The sequence below is a fragment of the Trichechus manatus genome, unplaced genomic scaffold (assembly GCF_000243295.1).
Source record: "Trichechus manatus latirostris isolate Lorelei unplaced genomic scaffold, TriManLat1.0 scaffold00084, whole genome shotgun sequence".
Classification (NCBI taxonomy): domain Eukaryota; kingdom Metazoa; phylum Chordata; class Mammalia; order Sirenia; family Trichechidae; genus Trichechus; species Trichechus manatus.
The window spans coordinates 2733833-2749283 of record NW_004444020.1 but is presented as its reverse complement, the minus strand read 5'-3'; the positions used below and the strand labels follow the sequence as shown (position 1 = coordinate 2749283).

Below are 15451 nucleotides of genomic sequence, written 5' to 3'. Positions count from 1 at the left end.
AGGGGGAGGTGGTGAGAGGTAAGGAAGAAATCAAAAGAAGCGGAAAAAAGCAACACCAGCAGCCAACAAATGGCACTCAGAGCGCCAGCCCATTCGGGTGTGTGGAATCCAAGCAGCCGGTGTTTCCTGGACAAGAGATGGTGGCCGTGGGAAGCAGAGGAGGCCAAGTGGGTGTGAAAAAGGGTGGGGGGTGGGAAAACGTATATCGCAAATTACCGGTTGTTTTGTCTCCCATTGGATGCTCCGTGAAGCTGCCTTCTCGTACCATTTGCTGGTCTCTGATAGGAGTCCAAGATGGCAGATCCACGCTGCGTTAGCTGGTAGGGGACCTCTGCATGAATCTCTCCTCGCTCTCTGTTCTCTCAGTTTTCTCACTCCATTTGGTGCTTGGCTGAGTTCATCTCTTCATTTGATGTTTTAGGGTTTCAGGATTGTTGTTTTCTCTGTTCGGCTTAGTTTTTCGGTTCTTCCCTGTGGAGAGATGGCATGGTGCTTCTCCCTAGAGCGCCATTTTGCCAGAAGTCTCTGTTCTTTTTTTGTGAGTTAAAATTTTGTTCTACATTTTTCTCCAGCTCTGTCCAGGACTCTCTGTTGTGATCCTGGTCAGAGCTGTCAGTGGTGATAGCCAAGCACCATCTAGTTGTACTGGACTCAGTCTGGTGGAGGCTGTGGTAGTTGTGGTCCGTTAGTCCTTTGGACTGATCTTTTCCTTGCATCTTGTTTTCTTCATTCTCCCTTGTTCCCAAAGGGTTGAGACAATTGGAGTATCTTAGATGGCTGCTGACAGGCTTTTAAGATCGCAGATGCTACTGACCAAGGTAGAATGCAGAACAGTTTCTTTATAAACTGTGTTATGCCAGTTGAGCTAGATGTTCCCCAAGACCATGGTCCCCACAGCCCTCTGCCCAGCAATTCAGTCCGTCACGGAGTTTGGACGTGTCTATGGAGCTTCCATGCCCTTGCCTTGTACAAGTTGTGCTGGCTTCCCCAGTATTGTGTACTATCTTACCCTTCACCGAAGTTACCACTTATCTATTGTCTGTTTAGTATTGCCCCCCACCCCCTCATCCCTCGTAACCAACAAAGATTGTTTCATTTTGTCTGTAAACTTTTACATGAGTTTTTACAGTAGAGGTCTCATACAATATTTGTCCTTTTGTGATTGACTTATTTCACTCAGCATAATGTCCTCCAGTTTGATCCATGTTATGAGATGCTTCACAGATTCATCGTTTTTCTTTATCATTGCATAATACTCCATTGTGTGTATGTACCATGTTTGTTTATCCATTCGTCTGTTGATGGGCATCTAGGTTATTTCCATCTTTTTGCTATTGTGAACAATGCTGCAGTGAACATGGGTGTGCCTATGTCTATTCATGTGACAGCTCTTATTTCTCTAGGATATATTCCTAGTAGTGGGATTGCTGGATCATAATGGTATTTCTATTTCTAGCTTTCTAAGGAAGCGCCATATCATTTTCCAAAATGGTTGTATCATTATGCATTCCCACTAGCAGGGCATAAGAGTTCTGATCTCCCCACAGCTTCTCCAACATTTGTTATTTCCCAAAAGTGTTTAATTTTAATGAGTCCAATTTATCAATGTTTCTTTTTATGAATTGTATATTTGGTGTCAAGAAGAGTTTCCTCATCATGTGTCCCAAAGAGTCTCTGATAGGATGTTTTTTCATCATTTTTTGGAATATTAAACTAGCTTTGCGTCCCTGGTATAAACCCCACTTCGTCATAATGTATAGTTATTTTTATATATTACTGAATTCTATTTGCGAATACTTTGTTAAGGATTTTTGCCACTGTTTTCATAAGCGATATTGGTCTGTGGTTTTCTTTCTTTTTTTCCGTTTTTGCCATCTTTGTCTCGTTTTGGTATAACGGCAGTGATAGCGTCTCAAAATGAATTGGAAGTGTTCCCTTCCCTCTGTCTTCTGAAAGAGATTGTGTATAATTGGTGTTAATTCTTTTTTAAATGTTTGGTAGGGTTCTTTGGAAACCCAGGTGGTGTAGTGATTAAGACCTACAGCTGCTAACCAAAATGTCAGCAGTTCGAGTCCACCACGTGCTTCTTGGAAACCCTATGGGGCAGTTCTGCTCTGTCCTATAGGGTCGCTATGAGTCGAAATAGACTTGACAGCAATGGGGTTTTTTTGGCTGGGTAGGGTTCTTTAGTGAAATCATCTGGGACTGGAGATGTTGGTGTGTTAGTACGGTTTTTAAATTATAAATTAATAGCTATAGGGCTAATAAAATCATCTATGTTATATTGGATGAGCTGTGGTAGTTTATGTTTTTTGAGGAAGTGGCCCATTTCATCTAAGATGTCAAATTTATGTGTATGGAGTTTTTCATAGTATTCCCTAATTATCATTTTGATGTTTCATTCATGATATTGGTAATTTGTGTCTTCTCTCTTTTTTCTTTGTCATTGTTGCTATATGTTTGTCAATTGTATTGATCTCTTCAAAGAATATGTGTTAATTGTTAATATATGAAATTATGTAATATATAGTGAAACCTATGGGATCCGCAACTTGACGAGACTGCCCTGTTTTTCTGGATCTTGCAAGTTTTCTGCCTTTGACAGGGTGCGGTCTTAACTTTCCTATTGCTCGTTTAATGGAAAATTTTTGAGCTCTGTTTCTTTGACATGTTTCCGCCTTACCCAGGTTCCAGCTTTCGCAGGTTTTCCTGTAATAGTTGATATGTTAGGACTTAACAAGATCTTTGTTTCATTGATTTTTCTCTATTGTTTTTCTGTTTTCAATTTTTTATTTCTGTTGTTTATTTTTTCCTTTCTGCTTGCTTTGAGTTTATTTTGCTCTTCCTTTTCTAGGTTTTTGAGTTGGTAGTATAGAATATTGATTTGAAACTTTTCTGTTTTCTTATGTATGCCTTTAGTGCTATAAATTTCCCTATCAGCACTGCTTTAGCTGTGTCCCACAGATTTTGACATATTGCATTTTCTTGTTTATTCAGTTTTATGTATCTTTTTTTTTTTATTTCCCTTGAGACATCCTCTTTGACCTGTGGACCATTAAGAATTGTGTTGTTTAGTTTCCAAGGGCTTGGAAGTTTTCTTCTTATCTTTCTGTTATTGATTTCTAGTTTGATTCCATTATGGAGTGTTGATTCCATTGTTGGAGAACACTCTAGGTATGCTTTCAGTTATTTTAAGCTTATTGCAGTTTGTTTTATGGCCTAGGATATAGTCTATTTTAGTGTATGTTTTCTGGGAACTTGAAAAACATGTCTATTCTGCTGTTGGGTGGAGTGTTCTATAAATGTCAATTAGATCCTGTTGGTTAATGGTGTTGGTGAGTTTCTTTATACACTTGCTCATTTTCTGTCTAGTTGTTCTATCAGTTGTTGAGAGAGGAGTGTTGAAGTCTCAAACTATAATTGTGAGCTTGTCTACTGTTCCTTTCTGTTCCATCAGTTTTTGCTTCATGTATTTGGCAGCTCTGTTGCTTGGTGCATACACACTTAGTATTGCTTGTCTTGATGGATTGACTTTTATCACTATGACTTTCTCTGTCTCTGGTAATTTTCTTCGCTCTAAATCTACTGTATTTGATATTTGTATAGCTACTCTTGCTTTCCTTTGATTAATGTTGTCCTGATATATCTTTTTCATTTTTTTACTTTCAAAATGCCTGTCACTATATTTGAAGTTTCTTTTAGACATGTTTTTTAATCCACTCTGTCAACTTTGTCTTTTTAACTAGTATACATAGATGATTTACTTTTAATATATTAATTGATATGTTTGGGCTTAGGGAGCCCTGGTGGCACAGTGGTTAAAGTATTCAGCTGCTAACCAAAAGGTCAGTGGTTCGAACCTACCAGCTGCTCTGCTGTGGCAGTCTGCTTCTGTAAAGATTTACAGCCTTGGAAACCCTATGGGGCAGTTCTACTCTGTCCTGTAGGGTTGCTATGAGTCGGAATCGACTCAACGGCAGTGAGTTTGGTTTTTTGGTTTGGATTTGGGCTTAAGTCTGCCATTTTATTTTTTCTGTTTGTTTTCTGTTTTTCATTTCCTTGTTTTTTTTTTTCCTGCCTTCCTGTGGATTACTTGAACATTTTTAGAACTTTATTTTAATTTATCTATAGTGTTTTGAGTGTATCTCTTAGTATAACTTTTTTAGTCATTGCTCAAGGTATTATATTACATATATGTATATAGATGCATATACACATATGTATGGATGTGTACATACATACGTATGCATATATACATACATACATATAATGATATGCATGCACACATATATATATATATACAAACTATTACTGTCTACTGTTATCATTTCACCAGTTCAAGTGAAGTACAGAAAATTTACCTTTCATCCTTTACATCCCTTTATCCTCCTTCATTTATAATTGTCTTAAATATTTTTTCTGTAGACATTCAGAACCACATCAGACAGTGTTATATTTTTTGCTTCAACTGTCAAACATGATTTAGAAAACTCAAGAGGTGAAGAAAAAGTAACTGTATTTAGCCATATTTCACTTATGTTCTTTCTTTCTAACTGATTTTACAAGGTTCCTTCTTTTATCCTTTAGATAACTTTAGAAAATTTTCTTTAGCCATTCCTTTAGAGTATGCTGGTAACAAGTTCTCTTAGTTTCTCTTTATCTGAGAATGTATTAATTGTCCTTTCATTCCTGAAGGATAGCCTCACAGAGCGTAGGATTCTGCATTGACAGTTCTTTTCTTTCAGCACTTGAAAAATATTGTGCCAGTTCCTTCTGACCGCCATAGTTTCTGATGAGAAATCTAGTGTTATTCAAATTGTTTTTTCCCTTATAGGTAAGGTATCATTTTTCTCTAGCTGTTTTCAAGATTTTGCCTTTGTGTTTAGTTTTCAGAAGTTTAATTATGATGGATCTTGGCATGGCTTTCTTCGAATTTATCCTGTTGGAGGTTTGCTCATCTTCTTGAATCTGTAGGTTTACGTCTCTCGTCAAATTTGGGAAGTTTGCAGCCATTATTTGTTCAATTATTTAGGTCACTGATCCTTGAGTTACTTTTGTATATGGCGTGAGGTAGGGATTCAACTTTATTCTTTTACATGTGGAAATCCATTATCCCAACACCATTTGTTGGAAGGACCATTCGTTTCCCATTGATGGACTTGGCAAGCTTGTCAAAAATCAATTATCCATAACTATATGGGGCCAATTTATTTTTTACATAACTGTAAAAAGCAAATTCAATGAGGAAATATTAATCTTCTCAGTAAATGGTGTTGGAACAATTGGATATCCATATGCAGAAGTGTGAACTTTGACCTAAATATCACACCTTACACAAAATTTAACTCCATTTGGATCATAGATCTAAATGTAAAACTATGAAACTTTGAGAAAGAAACATATGAGAAAAACCCCTGTGACCTGAGATTATGGAAAATGTTTTTAGACATGTACCAAAACATGATCCATAAAAGAAAAAATTGAGAAATTGGACTTCATCAAAATTAAAAACTTTTGTTCAGTAAAGGTCACTGTTTAAAGAATGAAAAAACAATCTCTGGATTAGAAGAAATTATTTACAAATTACATATCTGACAAAGGACTTGTATCCCGAATATATATTAAAAAAAACTCTCTAAACTCAACACTAACTAAACCAAAAACCCAATTAAAAAATGGGCAGAAGTCTTGAAAAGACATGTCACTAAAGGGAATAAAAGAAAGAAAAAAAGTTGCCGTCAAGTCGATTCCAATGCATAGTGACCCTATAGGACAGAGTAGAACTGCCCTATGGGGTTTCCAAGACTGTAAATCCTTACAGAAGCAGACTGACATATCTTTCTGCAGCAAAGGGGATACACAGATGGCAAATAATCACATAAAAAGGTGAGCAGCATCATTAGTCATTAGGAAATGTAATTAAGACCATGATGAGATACCACTACACATTGTTAGAAGGGCCAAAAGAAAAAATACTGACAATACCAAGTGCTGATGAGGATGAGGAACAACTGGACTTCTCATACACTACTGGTAGAATGCAAAGTGGTTCACCCATTCTGAAAAACTACTTGACAGTTCCTTATATAGTTAAACATGTAATTGCCACATGACCTAACAGTTCCACTCCTGGTATCTGCTTTAAAAAATGAAAACATATGTCCACACAAAAACCCACATGGAGATATTTATAGCAACTTTACTAGTAATCATTAAAAACAGGAAATAACCCAATTACCTTTCAACAGATGAATGGATAAACAAACTGTAGTATATCCCTATAATGGAATACTACTCAGCACTAAAAAGGAATAGACAATTGATAAATGCAACAATTTGGTTGAAACTCAAAGGCACTATGGTGAGTGAAAAAAGCCAATCTCAAGTCATATGCTATATGATTCCATTTATGTGACATTCTGGAAGAGGCAAAACAATAGTGACATAGAACAGATCAGTGGTTGCCAAAGGTTAGGAGTGGGAGAGAGTATGATTAAATAGGAGCAGCATGAGGGAATTTTATGGGATGACAGAACTGTTCTGTATCCTGATTGGTGGTTACATCAATCTATGCATGTGTTGTAATTCATAGAACTGTACACACACATACCTTGTTTTTACTAAATAAATAACAATAACAGCACAAGAAAAGCCTGCTGCACCATCCCCACACTGAAATTGTCCTGGGAATTATCTAGTATGTCTATCAGCAGCCTCCACCACCATACATTTAACCATGCTTCAATGAAAGCATGCAGTTAGTATTCAGGAGGGTCAATGAGGAGTGCTTTGCCAATAAGACAGTTGCTCAATTCAGCCATGTTGACATTAGACATCAAAGTATCCAAAATAAATTTTTTTCTGATCAAATAAAATTGTCTAAAATCTGCTGATATTAAATGAAGCATTCACATGTATGTGGCTGGGCCAGTGTCTACTGGACAAGTCAACTCTTCCATTTTAAGAAATACAGGGTATGGCTTATGAACAGTCCTTAGCCTAGAGAGTGTTTTCACTAAACTGCAAGGCTGTGTTACTTGAAGACATCAGACTCTAGCTTACCTCCTCCTTCCTTTTACTGCCTTTTGCTCCACTACAGGAGGTCGTGGCCCACTGGATTGCTAAAAGCCGCATTGCCATCGATCAGATTCGCTTGTTGACCCTGAAAGCTGCAAATAGCATCGACACTGTGGGCAGTGCTCGCGCCATGAAGGAGGTGAGGAGCGCCATCTGCCCAGCCTTCTCTTGTTTCTCCTACCCAGTGGGCATTTCCAGTATCACGGTGCTGTGATGGCACTCAGAATATTGGAGGCCTTTGTGTCATTTATGGTTTGAAGACTGTAAATATATGTCACTTGCTAGTTTCCCTTCCACTGGGCTGCTTTGGGCTGTGATTTTCAGGGTGCAGAGTATTTTAGCGATCTTGAGATGCAGCAACAGGAAGTGGGGAAATCCTAGGCTTTATACTGACCTGTAGTTGTACCAGTGTGCTTTTTGATCCCGGGCAAAGTACTTAATCTTTCTGCTTATGGCCTACTGTTCTTGTGAAGAGTAATCAAGACAGTGGACGTAGAATGCATAGCACTATGCTGCTGCCTAGTAAACGTTTCATAAAAGGCTCTCTAATTCCTGCCTTCTTGTGTTTCTAGCTTATATAGAATAAATATGAGTTGTTTAATTCTTATAGTTCATGAAGTTGCTAAGAGGAAACCGATTAGTGAACACCCTTGCACTCTCTTTATAATCCGTTATGTAATGAATGTGCAATACTGGCTGCCTGGAAACCTTCTGGGAACAAGGCAAGTTATAAATAAATGAATAAAATGTAATTTGGAAGCAATCTCTTTCCAGAAGGTCTGTATTGACTGAAATACAGTCATTAACTACGTTACAGCTGATCTTTTTGTTACCTTTCACAGAAGGTCCTTTGTTAGTGGTGAATGTGTGTGGGAGTCCCCTTGTTTCATTCCATAAAGAAAACAGATTATATCAAATTCTGCCACATTGTTTCTAGTCTAAGAATGGAATATTGTTTTCATATCTTGTTTCTATAGATTGCAATGATCAAAGTGGCTGCCCCGCGAGTGGTCTGCAAAATCATTGACCGAGCCATCCAAGTGTGTGGAGGTGCAGGTGTTTCCCAGGACTATCCTCTGGCTAACATGTGTGTAGATGTCATTTAATAACCGTCTGCATTTGATAAACTTAGGTTAAAATCTATAGATGCTTTGATACTAATTGTTTAAGAAGAAAATAAAGACACTAACTTACTTTAGAGGAGCCCTGGTGGTTCAGTGGTTAAGAGCTCAGCTGCTAACCAAAAGGTCAGTGGTCCGAATCCACCAGCTGCTCCTCTGGAGAAAGAGGTGGCAGTCTGCTTCCATAAGGATTACAGCCTTGGAAACCCTATGGGGCAGTTCTGCTCTGTCCTACAGGGTCACTATGAGTCAGAATCAACTCAATGGCAACAAGTTTTGTTTTTGTTTTTAAAATTACTTTAAAGTGTAATTGAAGGCTAAATGAAGTAATATCAGTACTTTAGTACAGAACTCGGCACCAAGAAATAGTTGTTCTTATGATCACCATTATTATTTCACTCCATTATGTTAGTGCTTATGCTGAGAGGTCCCACTGAGGGTTTGTGGACGATAGACATAGCATGGGGGTTCACCCTGAATCACGGAGAGGGGAGGGGAGCAGGGAAGCCAGAGGGAGCCCAGAGCCAGGCTCTGTTTGCACTTTGGGCCATTTACCACCTACACAAGGAAAGCTTCTGCTGAGTTAGCAGCAGTACACGTTGGTGACAACCTAATGTGCAGATTCTGGTTACTGGGAGTCAAGAAGGAACATTCTGCATGTCCTGTCTGTCACAGTGCCACCTTCTCTATCACACTGTAGATAAGAATCTGTTGGCCCAGCAATTTTTTTTTTTTTTTAATTGTTGCCTTGTCAATTTTTAACTTTGGAATGAAGTATATAGTACTATATCTTTTACTTTCTGTGGCTTACCTAAGATATCTCTTAGTTCTGGCAACTTTAATAACCTGCAGTAAACCAAGAATGAGAGTAACTCCACTGCCCTGTGCCATTTAAGATTCCACCTCCCAAACTGGGAACTTTAAAATGGCATTTCAGAAGCCATTTGGTTTACTTTCCTTGATTTTCCTTGTATTCCTTTTCTTATTCCTGCCCTCGTAGGATTTCAAAAAATAATAGTCTTGGCTTAGAATCAGAGCAGCTGATGTTAAAATACCATGTTCCCCTATGATAACCCCCATCCCTGCTCTTTTTGTTTTTCCAGGTATGCGCTAACCCGAAGTTTGCGCTTGGCAGACGGGCCCGATGAAGTCCACCTCTCAGCAGTCGCAGGAATGGAGCTGCACGACCAAGCCAAAGCACTGACAGCCAAATTGTAGGGCGGGTAACACCACACATTCCACTGGCAGAAACTCTCCTTTACACAAACTTAACCAGCCCCAGCGTTTGACACACATTATATTTTTGGAGCAACTTGAGAATAGGGTTAGTTACTCACTTTTGGTATTGATTTTAGCATCTATTTTGATCTCATTGGTTTTCACAGATTTAAATTAAATAGGAAATTCTGTAGTTGTTGTCACTCTGTCTAGTACTTAAATAGTTTAACATTTATTTTTTTAAACACTAAAATTGTAAAGAGATCATGAAGTAAATTGGAGCGCTAAAGCATAGGCATAAGAATATTTTCACTTTTTGATTTTCAGGAATTGTTCTGTGTAATACTCAAGCAATATTTAATCATTGTGTTGAAAAATATAGTGGGACCTCTTTTTTGATACTGGTTTTAGGGGCTGATTTAACACTGTAAACCAGCTGAGAAAGGTAAGTATTTTAATGGATGTTTACACTAGAGAAAGAAGCACGACTAACGGGCCACTTTAGAATTCGTATCATTATAAGCCTCTTTATAATTCCACAGGAAACATTTATGCATGAAATCCGAACGTGGTATAAAGTTTGCTAGAGAACATGGCATACTGTGAGAAAATTAAGCATAATTTAAATTTTTTATAAAAATGTTGATGAGTTAAGTGGACAGTTTAAGCCACAAAAAGTTACACAGCTTTGAGTTTAAAGATGGTCCACTCTGAACGCAGTCCTGTTAATAGCAAACACCCTGTGGCTGTTTAAAATCAGCACAGCCTAGTACAGTGGCCATTAGCCTCATGAACCTCTTGGGCACTTGAAATGTGCCTAGTGAGACAGGAACTGAAGTTTTAAAAATTTTGATCAATTTAAATACGATATTCAACTCAGTTAGTGGAAAACTTTTAAGTATGCTTGGAATAAGTTGGGAATGTGAAACTACTTTTTCAACTGTGAATTTTATGAAATCTAAATACACAGCAAGTATTTTAAATGAAAATTTAGCATCCAAATTAAGAAATGACAGATTTTGAAGACTAAGTATGAAAAATATATATAAAAATCTCAATACTTTTTTTATGTTGATTACATGTTGAAATGATAATATTTTGGATATATTTAGTTGAATAAAATATATTATTAATTTCACCTGTTTCTGGTTACTTTTTGAAGGTGGATGCTATTGGAACAGTAATCGGTAAATTTTTAAACTTTCAAGTAAAAGTATTTTTATTCCTAAAAATGTTTGAACTCTGTTTTACTAGAAACAGACATAAGTTCATTGATTTCCAGAGATTATATCAGTCATTATTTTAATTTCATCCTGGGGTGGAAGGGGGAAGTGACGACTTGAGAGAGACCTGGCTTTTGAGTGTAGAGTGTGTGAGTGTGAGAGAGACGCCTCTTAAGCATTCATTACCTTTGCGCCTTAACTTCTCTGCACCTCCCCAGACCTCCAAGATCTGCCCGTGTTTGGCAGCAGGGGAGCAGGAGCCTTGTGACTCCAGACTGGGAAGACAGCATGAGGCGCCACATGAAAGAGGCCCTAGTATTTCTCCAGCAAAACATATAGGATCCCAGAAGGGGTGGCAGTGCTTGTCCAGGGGAGTAAGTATCTCTTTGGTAGTTGAGATTTTTAACTTTGATAAAATATGATAGAAAGTTCGACTAATTGTGGAGGGACTGATTTCCTCATCAACCTGCAGTCAGTTACAAAGGCTCCCACACAACCCACATCACTCCAGCCGTTCCACACAGCTGTGATCCACTTACTTGTCCTGGGCATACTTATGTTTTGTCACAAAAGAACTGAAAAGGGTGAAAAGCAGCAAAGTGTAATCGCAGTGTTTAAGTATTTTAATGGATAGGTTGCATAGCGCTTGCAAAAAAGAAAAACAAAAAAAACTACTTTGCTCTTTTTTCTTTAATGAAGCTACAACAGTCTTTGGGAAGTTGAGAAGGAAAGCATATCTTGCCCAGGCTTCTGAAGGGTTTTAAATTAGTGAAAGTTCTTAAATAAAGGATATTACGAAAAATGCTGTATCTCAATAGAAGCCTTGGCCTTGGCTTCTCCCTTTCATTGGCACTAGATGGTTCTTGCCCAGGGAGCAGAGTAAAGAGCTGATACAGATCAATCAGTGGGGCTCCCTGTTAGCACTTCTGGTCAGTGCTTGTCTGTTGCATATATGTCTCCACCATCTTCTTTTGTCAGGATTTCTGCAGTATCTTCCTAACTGGGCTTCTGGTCTGTTCTCAGATACCCGTCTCAAAACGTTGCAGTGGCTTCCATCTCACTTAGATTAAAATTCAGAGTCCTTGTGTTGGCTGACAGGGGCCCGTATGAGCTTGTCCCTGACACCTCTCTGATTCCATCCCCCTGCCTCACTATCACCAGCCTCCTGGCTGCTGTTCCAACACAGAAGACAGTCAGGCCTCTGAGCCTCAGTTCTTCTTCCTGTTTCTCTGCCTGAGAGGAGTGACCCGGAAATTTCCAGATGTCTCTTCCAAAGTCACCTTATCAGAGGTCCCTTCTTGACCACTCGCTCTAAACCAGCACCATTAGGCTTTGTCATCCTGTACCTTATCTGCCTTTCTTTTCTCCATAGCACCCAGTTGACATGTTTTGTATCTGTTTATCTATGGTCTGTCTGTGCACTAGAATATCAGCCCACTTGTTCCCTGCTGTATTCACTTATGTCCCTTTTTTGTGTACTGGTATCTCCTTGGTCCCCAGAACCATGCCTGGCATCCAGTAGGCGCTCATTAAACTTGGAGTAAATGAGTGAATAGAGGAGGGTGCACAGATGCTCTCCTGATCTCTGATTTGCAGCACAGTAATTGGTGAGAGGGCAAAGCATTCACCTATAGAGCTCCAAATTCAACAGAGCAGAGCCAGAGCCCCTGCCTATGCACACAGGTTGTACAACAGCCTGGAATGGACTAGAGGAGCTGGAAAGACTGGGGCTGAGGAAAGACATTGGTGCCACAGCTGTAGAGGGCACAGAGCAGTTTAGGCAAATTGATCAAATACATGTTCAATGAGTATTTAACAATTCAGGGGAATATACATTTATTCTCCCCCCACCACACCCCCCAGGTCTAATCCAAGTCTGATCGGCCAGAGGGCTGTGATCAGCTCCAGGTACAGAGGGAAGGCAGAATACTAAGAGAAATAAAACCACTTCTAGTGATTATTAGAATTTTCCAAAGGAGCAGGATTTGGGGAAGTGTCTCCAATAATTCAGGGCAAAGAGCACGTAGAATCCTGCCATAATATTTTTATTTCTCCTTTTCAGCACCTCTTTCACATTGTAGTGGTTATGTGTTTATCATGAAGAAAATCCATGTACATTCTAGTATAATAGTGTGGTTTTGATAAAGTCTCTGAAACAAAGGCTTTTCTCTGCTTTATCTTCACCCCATCAAGAAATCAAAGGATGCATTGCATTGGGCAAATCTGCTGCAAAATACCTTTAAAGTGTTAAAAAGCAAAGATAGTCACTTTGAGGACTAAGGTACACCTGACCCAAGCCATGGTATTTTCAATCACCTCATATGCATGTGAAAGCTGGACAATGAATAAGGAAAACCGGAGAATTATAAATTATGGTATTGGCAAAGAATATTGAATATACCATGAACTGCCAGAAGAATTAACAAATCTGTCTTGGAAGAAGTACAGCCAGAATGCTCCTTAGAAGCAAGGATGGCAAGGCTTCCTCTCACGTACTTTGAACATGTTACCAAGAGGGACTGGTCCCTGGAGAAGGACATCATGCTTGGTAAAGTAGAGGGCCAGCAAAAAAGAGTAAGACACTCAAAAAGATGGATTGACACAGTGGCTGCAACAGTGGGCTCAAACATAGCAACGATTGTGAGGATAGCGCAGGACGGAGCAGTGTTTTGTTCTGTTGTACATAGGGTTGCTATGAGTCGGTCTCAACAGCACCTAACAGCAACAAATCTAATACATAGGAATTGAAGAATGTAGATTCATTCTCTCAAGATTACGCAGTTGATTTATGAGCCAAAGCGTCCTCCTGGCTCTGTGTAATTAATAAATGATCTTGTCACGGGAAATGGAGACAATATTTTTTATTAAACTGAAAACTGTGATAATTATTTCCTCCTAACTCATCCCTTGGAAAATTATGATGAGGTTTTTTTGGCTTCAGAGGAAATGGTCCCCAAATGGTTTACTTGCTGCATTTCATTTAGCTTAGAGCATCATAACTCCCAAGTCTGTCTCCAAGAGTCTGAAAGAACTTTCTACTAGTAAGGAAATAAGCCACTAAATAAGATTAAAAGGATGGCTCTCTTATCAGATGTAGGTGTCAGTGCTGAGAGGAGCAAGTTCTCTTTTATAGGAACCTTGAGGAACGAATGAGTTTCCTTTCACAGTCTGCTCTCACGTGTGCTCATGGCTGCTCATTCTCAGTCTGAGGGCAGAGAGGAATACAGTGATCAATTAGGGATGCTTGTCATTGGTGGTATTTACCATCCTTGCATAGACTGATCCTTAGGCAGAAGCCAGGAAGACCTAGGCTTGGTTGGACTTCAGGCAGATCTTTTGGCCTTGGCAGTCTTACCCTCCTACATTGGATGAGGTTAGATTCTAAATTCTAAACCCAGTTGAAACCTTTCCTGCAAGAGGTCTTCCTCCCTCCAGCTCTCCTAGACAGCTAGACTAATTTAATCCCAAAGGAATTAATAATTTGACAGGCAAATCCATATATAGTGTATCTTCACATACTGATTATTTTCTTTGCTCTATTTTAAACCTTTCTTTTGCTGACAAAACTAGAGACAAAAACCACCCAGAAGAAAAAACAGCCACTCAAAGAAGCTTCAACATTTTGCCAGAAATGAAGCAGAAATGCTGAGGGACTTAAAATGTTTCCTTCCTGCTCAGTAATGTTTTTGCTGACTCATGATTCTTCAAAGTACGTTAAATTAAAAGGATTTCTTATTTACATCTAGTTGAAACAACATAGCACTACACCAATTGGAATTGAAAGAATACCAGATTAATTTTAGAGACTGAGACTGACAACACCCGCAATCCCGGCAATTCAACATTCCTTATTGAGCCCCCAAGGGGAATGCACACGTGAACAGGACGTGCTGTCCTTGCCCTCGTGAGGTATGTCATCCACTTGACAACTCACTTAATGTAATTACCACCACCCATTTGTATAAGATAAGGCCAGGTTTCCATTCCCCATACAACCTTGAGAAAATATACTGGTTCTTACACAGAAAACAAAGGGAAGACATTTCAAAATTTCTCTTTTAAGATCACATTTCCACTGCAGAAGCTTGAGGACAGGCAGACAAGCCTGAAACAGCTTCAACTAAAGAACCTAAAAGCAGGAAGCAAGAGAATTGGTAGAATTCCTCTTTAATTGGGAGCTCCAGTCCTAGCGCCAAACTGCAGTAGGTTGGATTCTGAGAAGCTGGCGTTGTTTAAAATATCTCAAAGAGAAGATTTGCCTGGAGAAGGGATTTGTAATTTTGGAACTATTATCACACACAGCACTGACTCAGACATAGGCTATGGCTTCATTAACGTCAATTTATAAAGGTTGCTGTTTGCTAATATACTCAAACTTGTACCATGTGAATCTGCACTATTTTTTTAATCATGAAGACTGATTTATATAAACACAGTTTGATTCATTCATTCATTATTTATTGAGTGCATATAATGGACTAGGTATAAAGGTAGGCCTTGGTGGATCTGAAGATAAACAAGACAGGCATTGAGTCTTGCACCCACAAAACTTACATCCTAGGGGGAGACTTATTAAACCAAATGCTCTACCAGGAGTCCACGATTCCAGGGAGTCAGGGAAGGCTCCCAGTCTTGAAGAACAAGAGGTACAAGGAGGACAGAAAAGTGTTCCAGGTAGAATAGTGTGTGAGGGTCTAAAGGAGAAAATAGGATGGCAAGCAGGGCTTCGAATTGGTTTGTTCTGGCTCGAACCCCTGCTGAGAATTTGCATTTCTAACAAGTTCCCTGCTGAGAATTTGCATTTCCACCCCA

At 39.0% G+C, this 15451-nt stretch overlaps 1 protein-coding gene across 3 annotated transcripts in view; it reads left to right on the top strand.

Annotated features, from left to right (window-relative positions):
- Window positions 1-10433, top strand: part of ACAD11 (acyl-CoA dehydrogenase family member 11) — a 125116-nt gene extending 114683 nt beyond the window's left edge. For all 3 annotated transcript variants that reach the window (XM_004381406.2, XM_023735952.1, XM_023735954.1), the window contains 3 exons: window positions 7100-7216; window positions 8055-8164; window positions 9302-10433. In XM_004381406.2, the coding sequence (XP_004381463.1) occupies window positions 7100-7216; window positions 8055-8164; window positions 9302-9416 (342 nt within the window). In that variant the 3' untranslated portion in view covers window positions 9417-10433. The remainder of the gene's footprint in view (window positions 1-7099; window positions 7217-8054; window positions 8165-9301) is intronic.
- Window positions 10434-15451: the final 5018 nt, after the last annotated feature.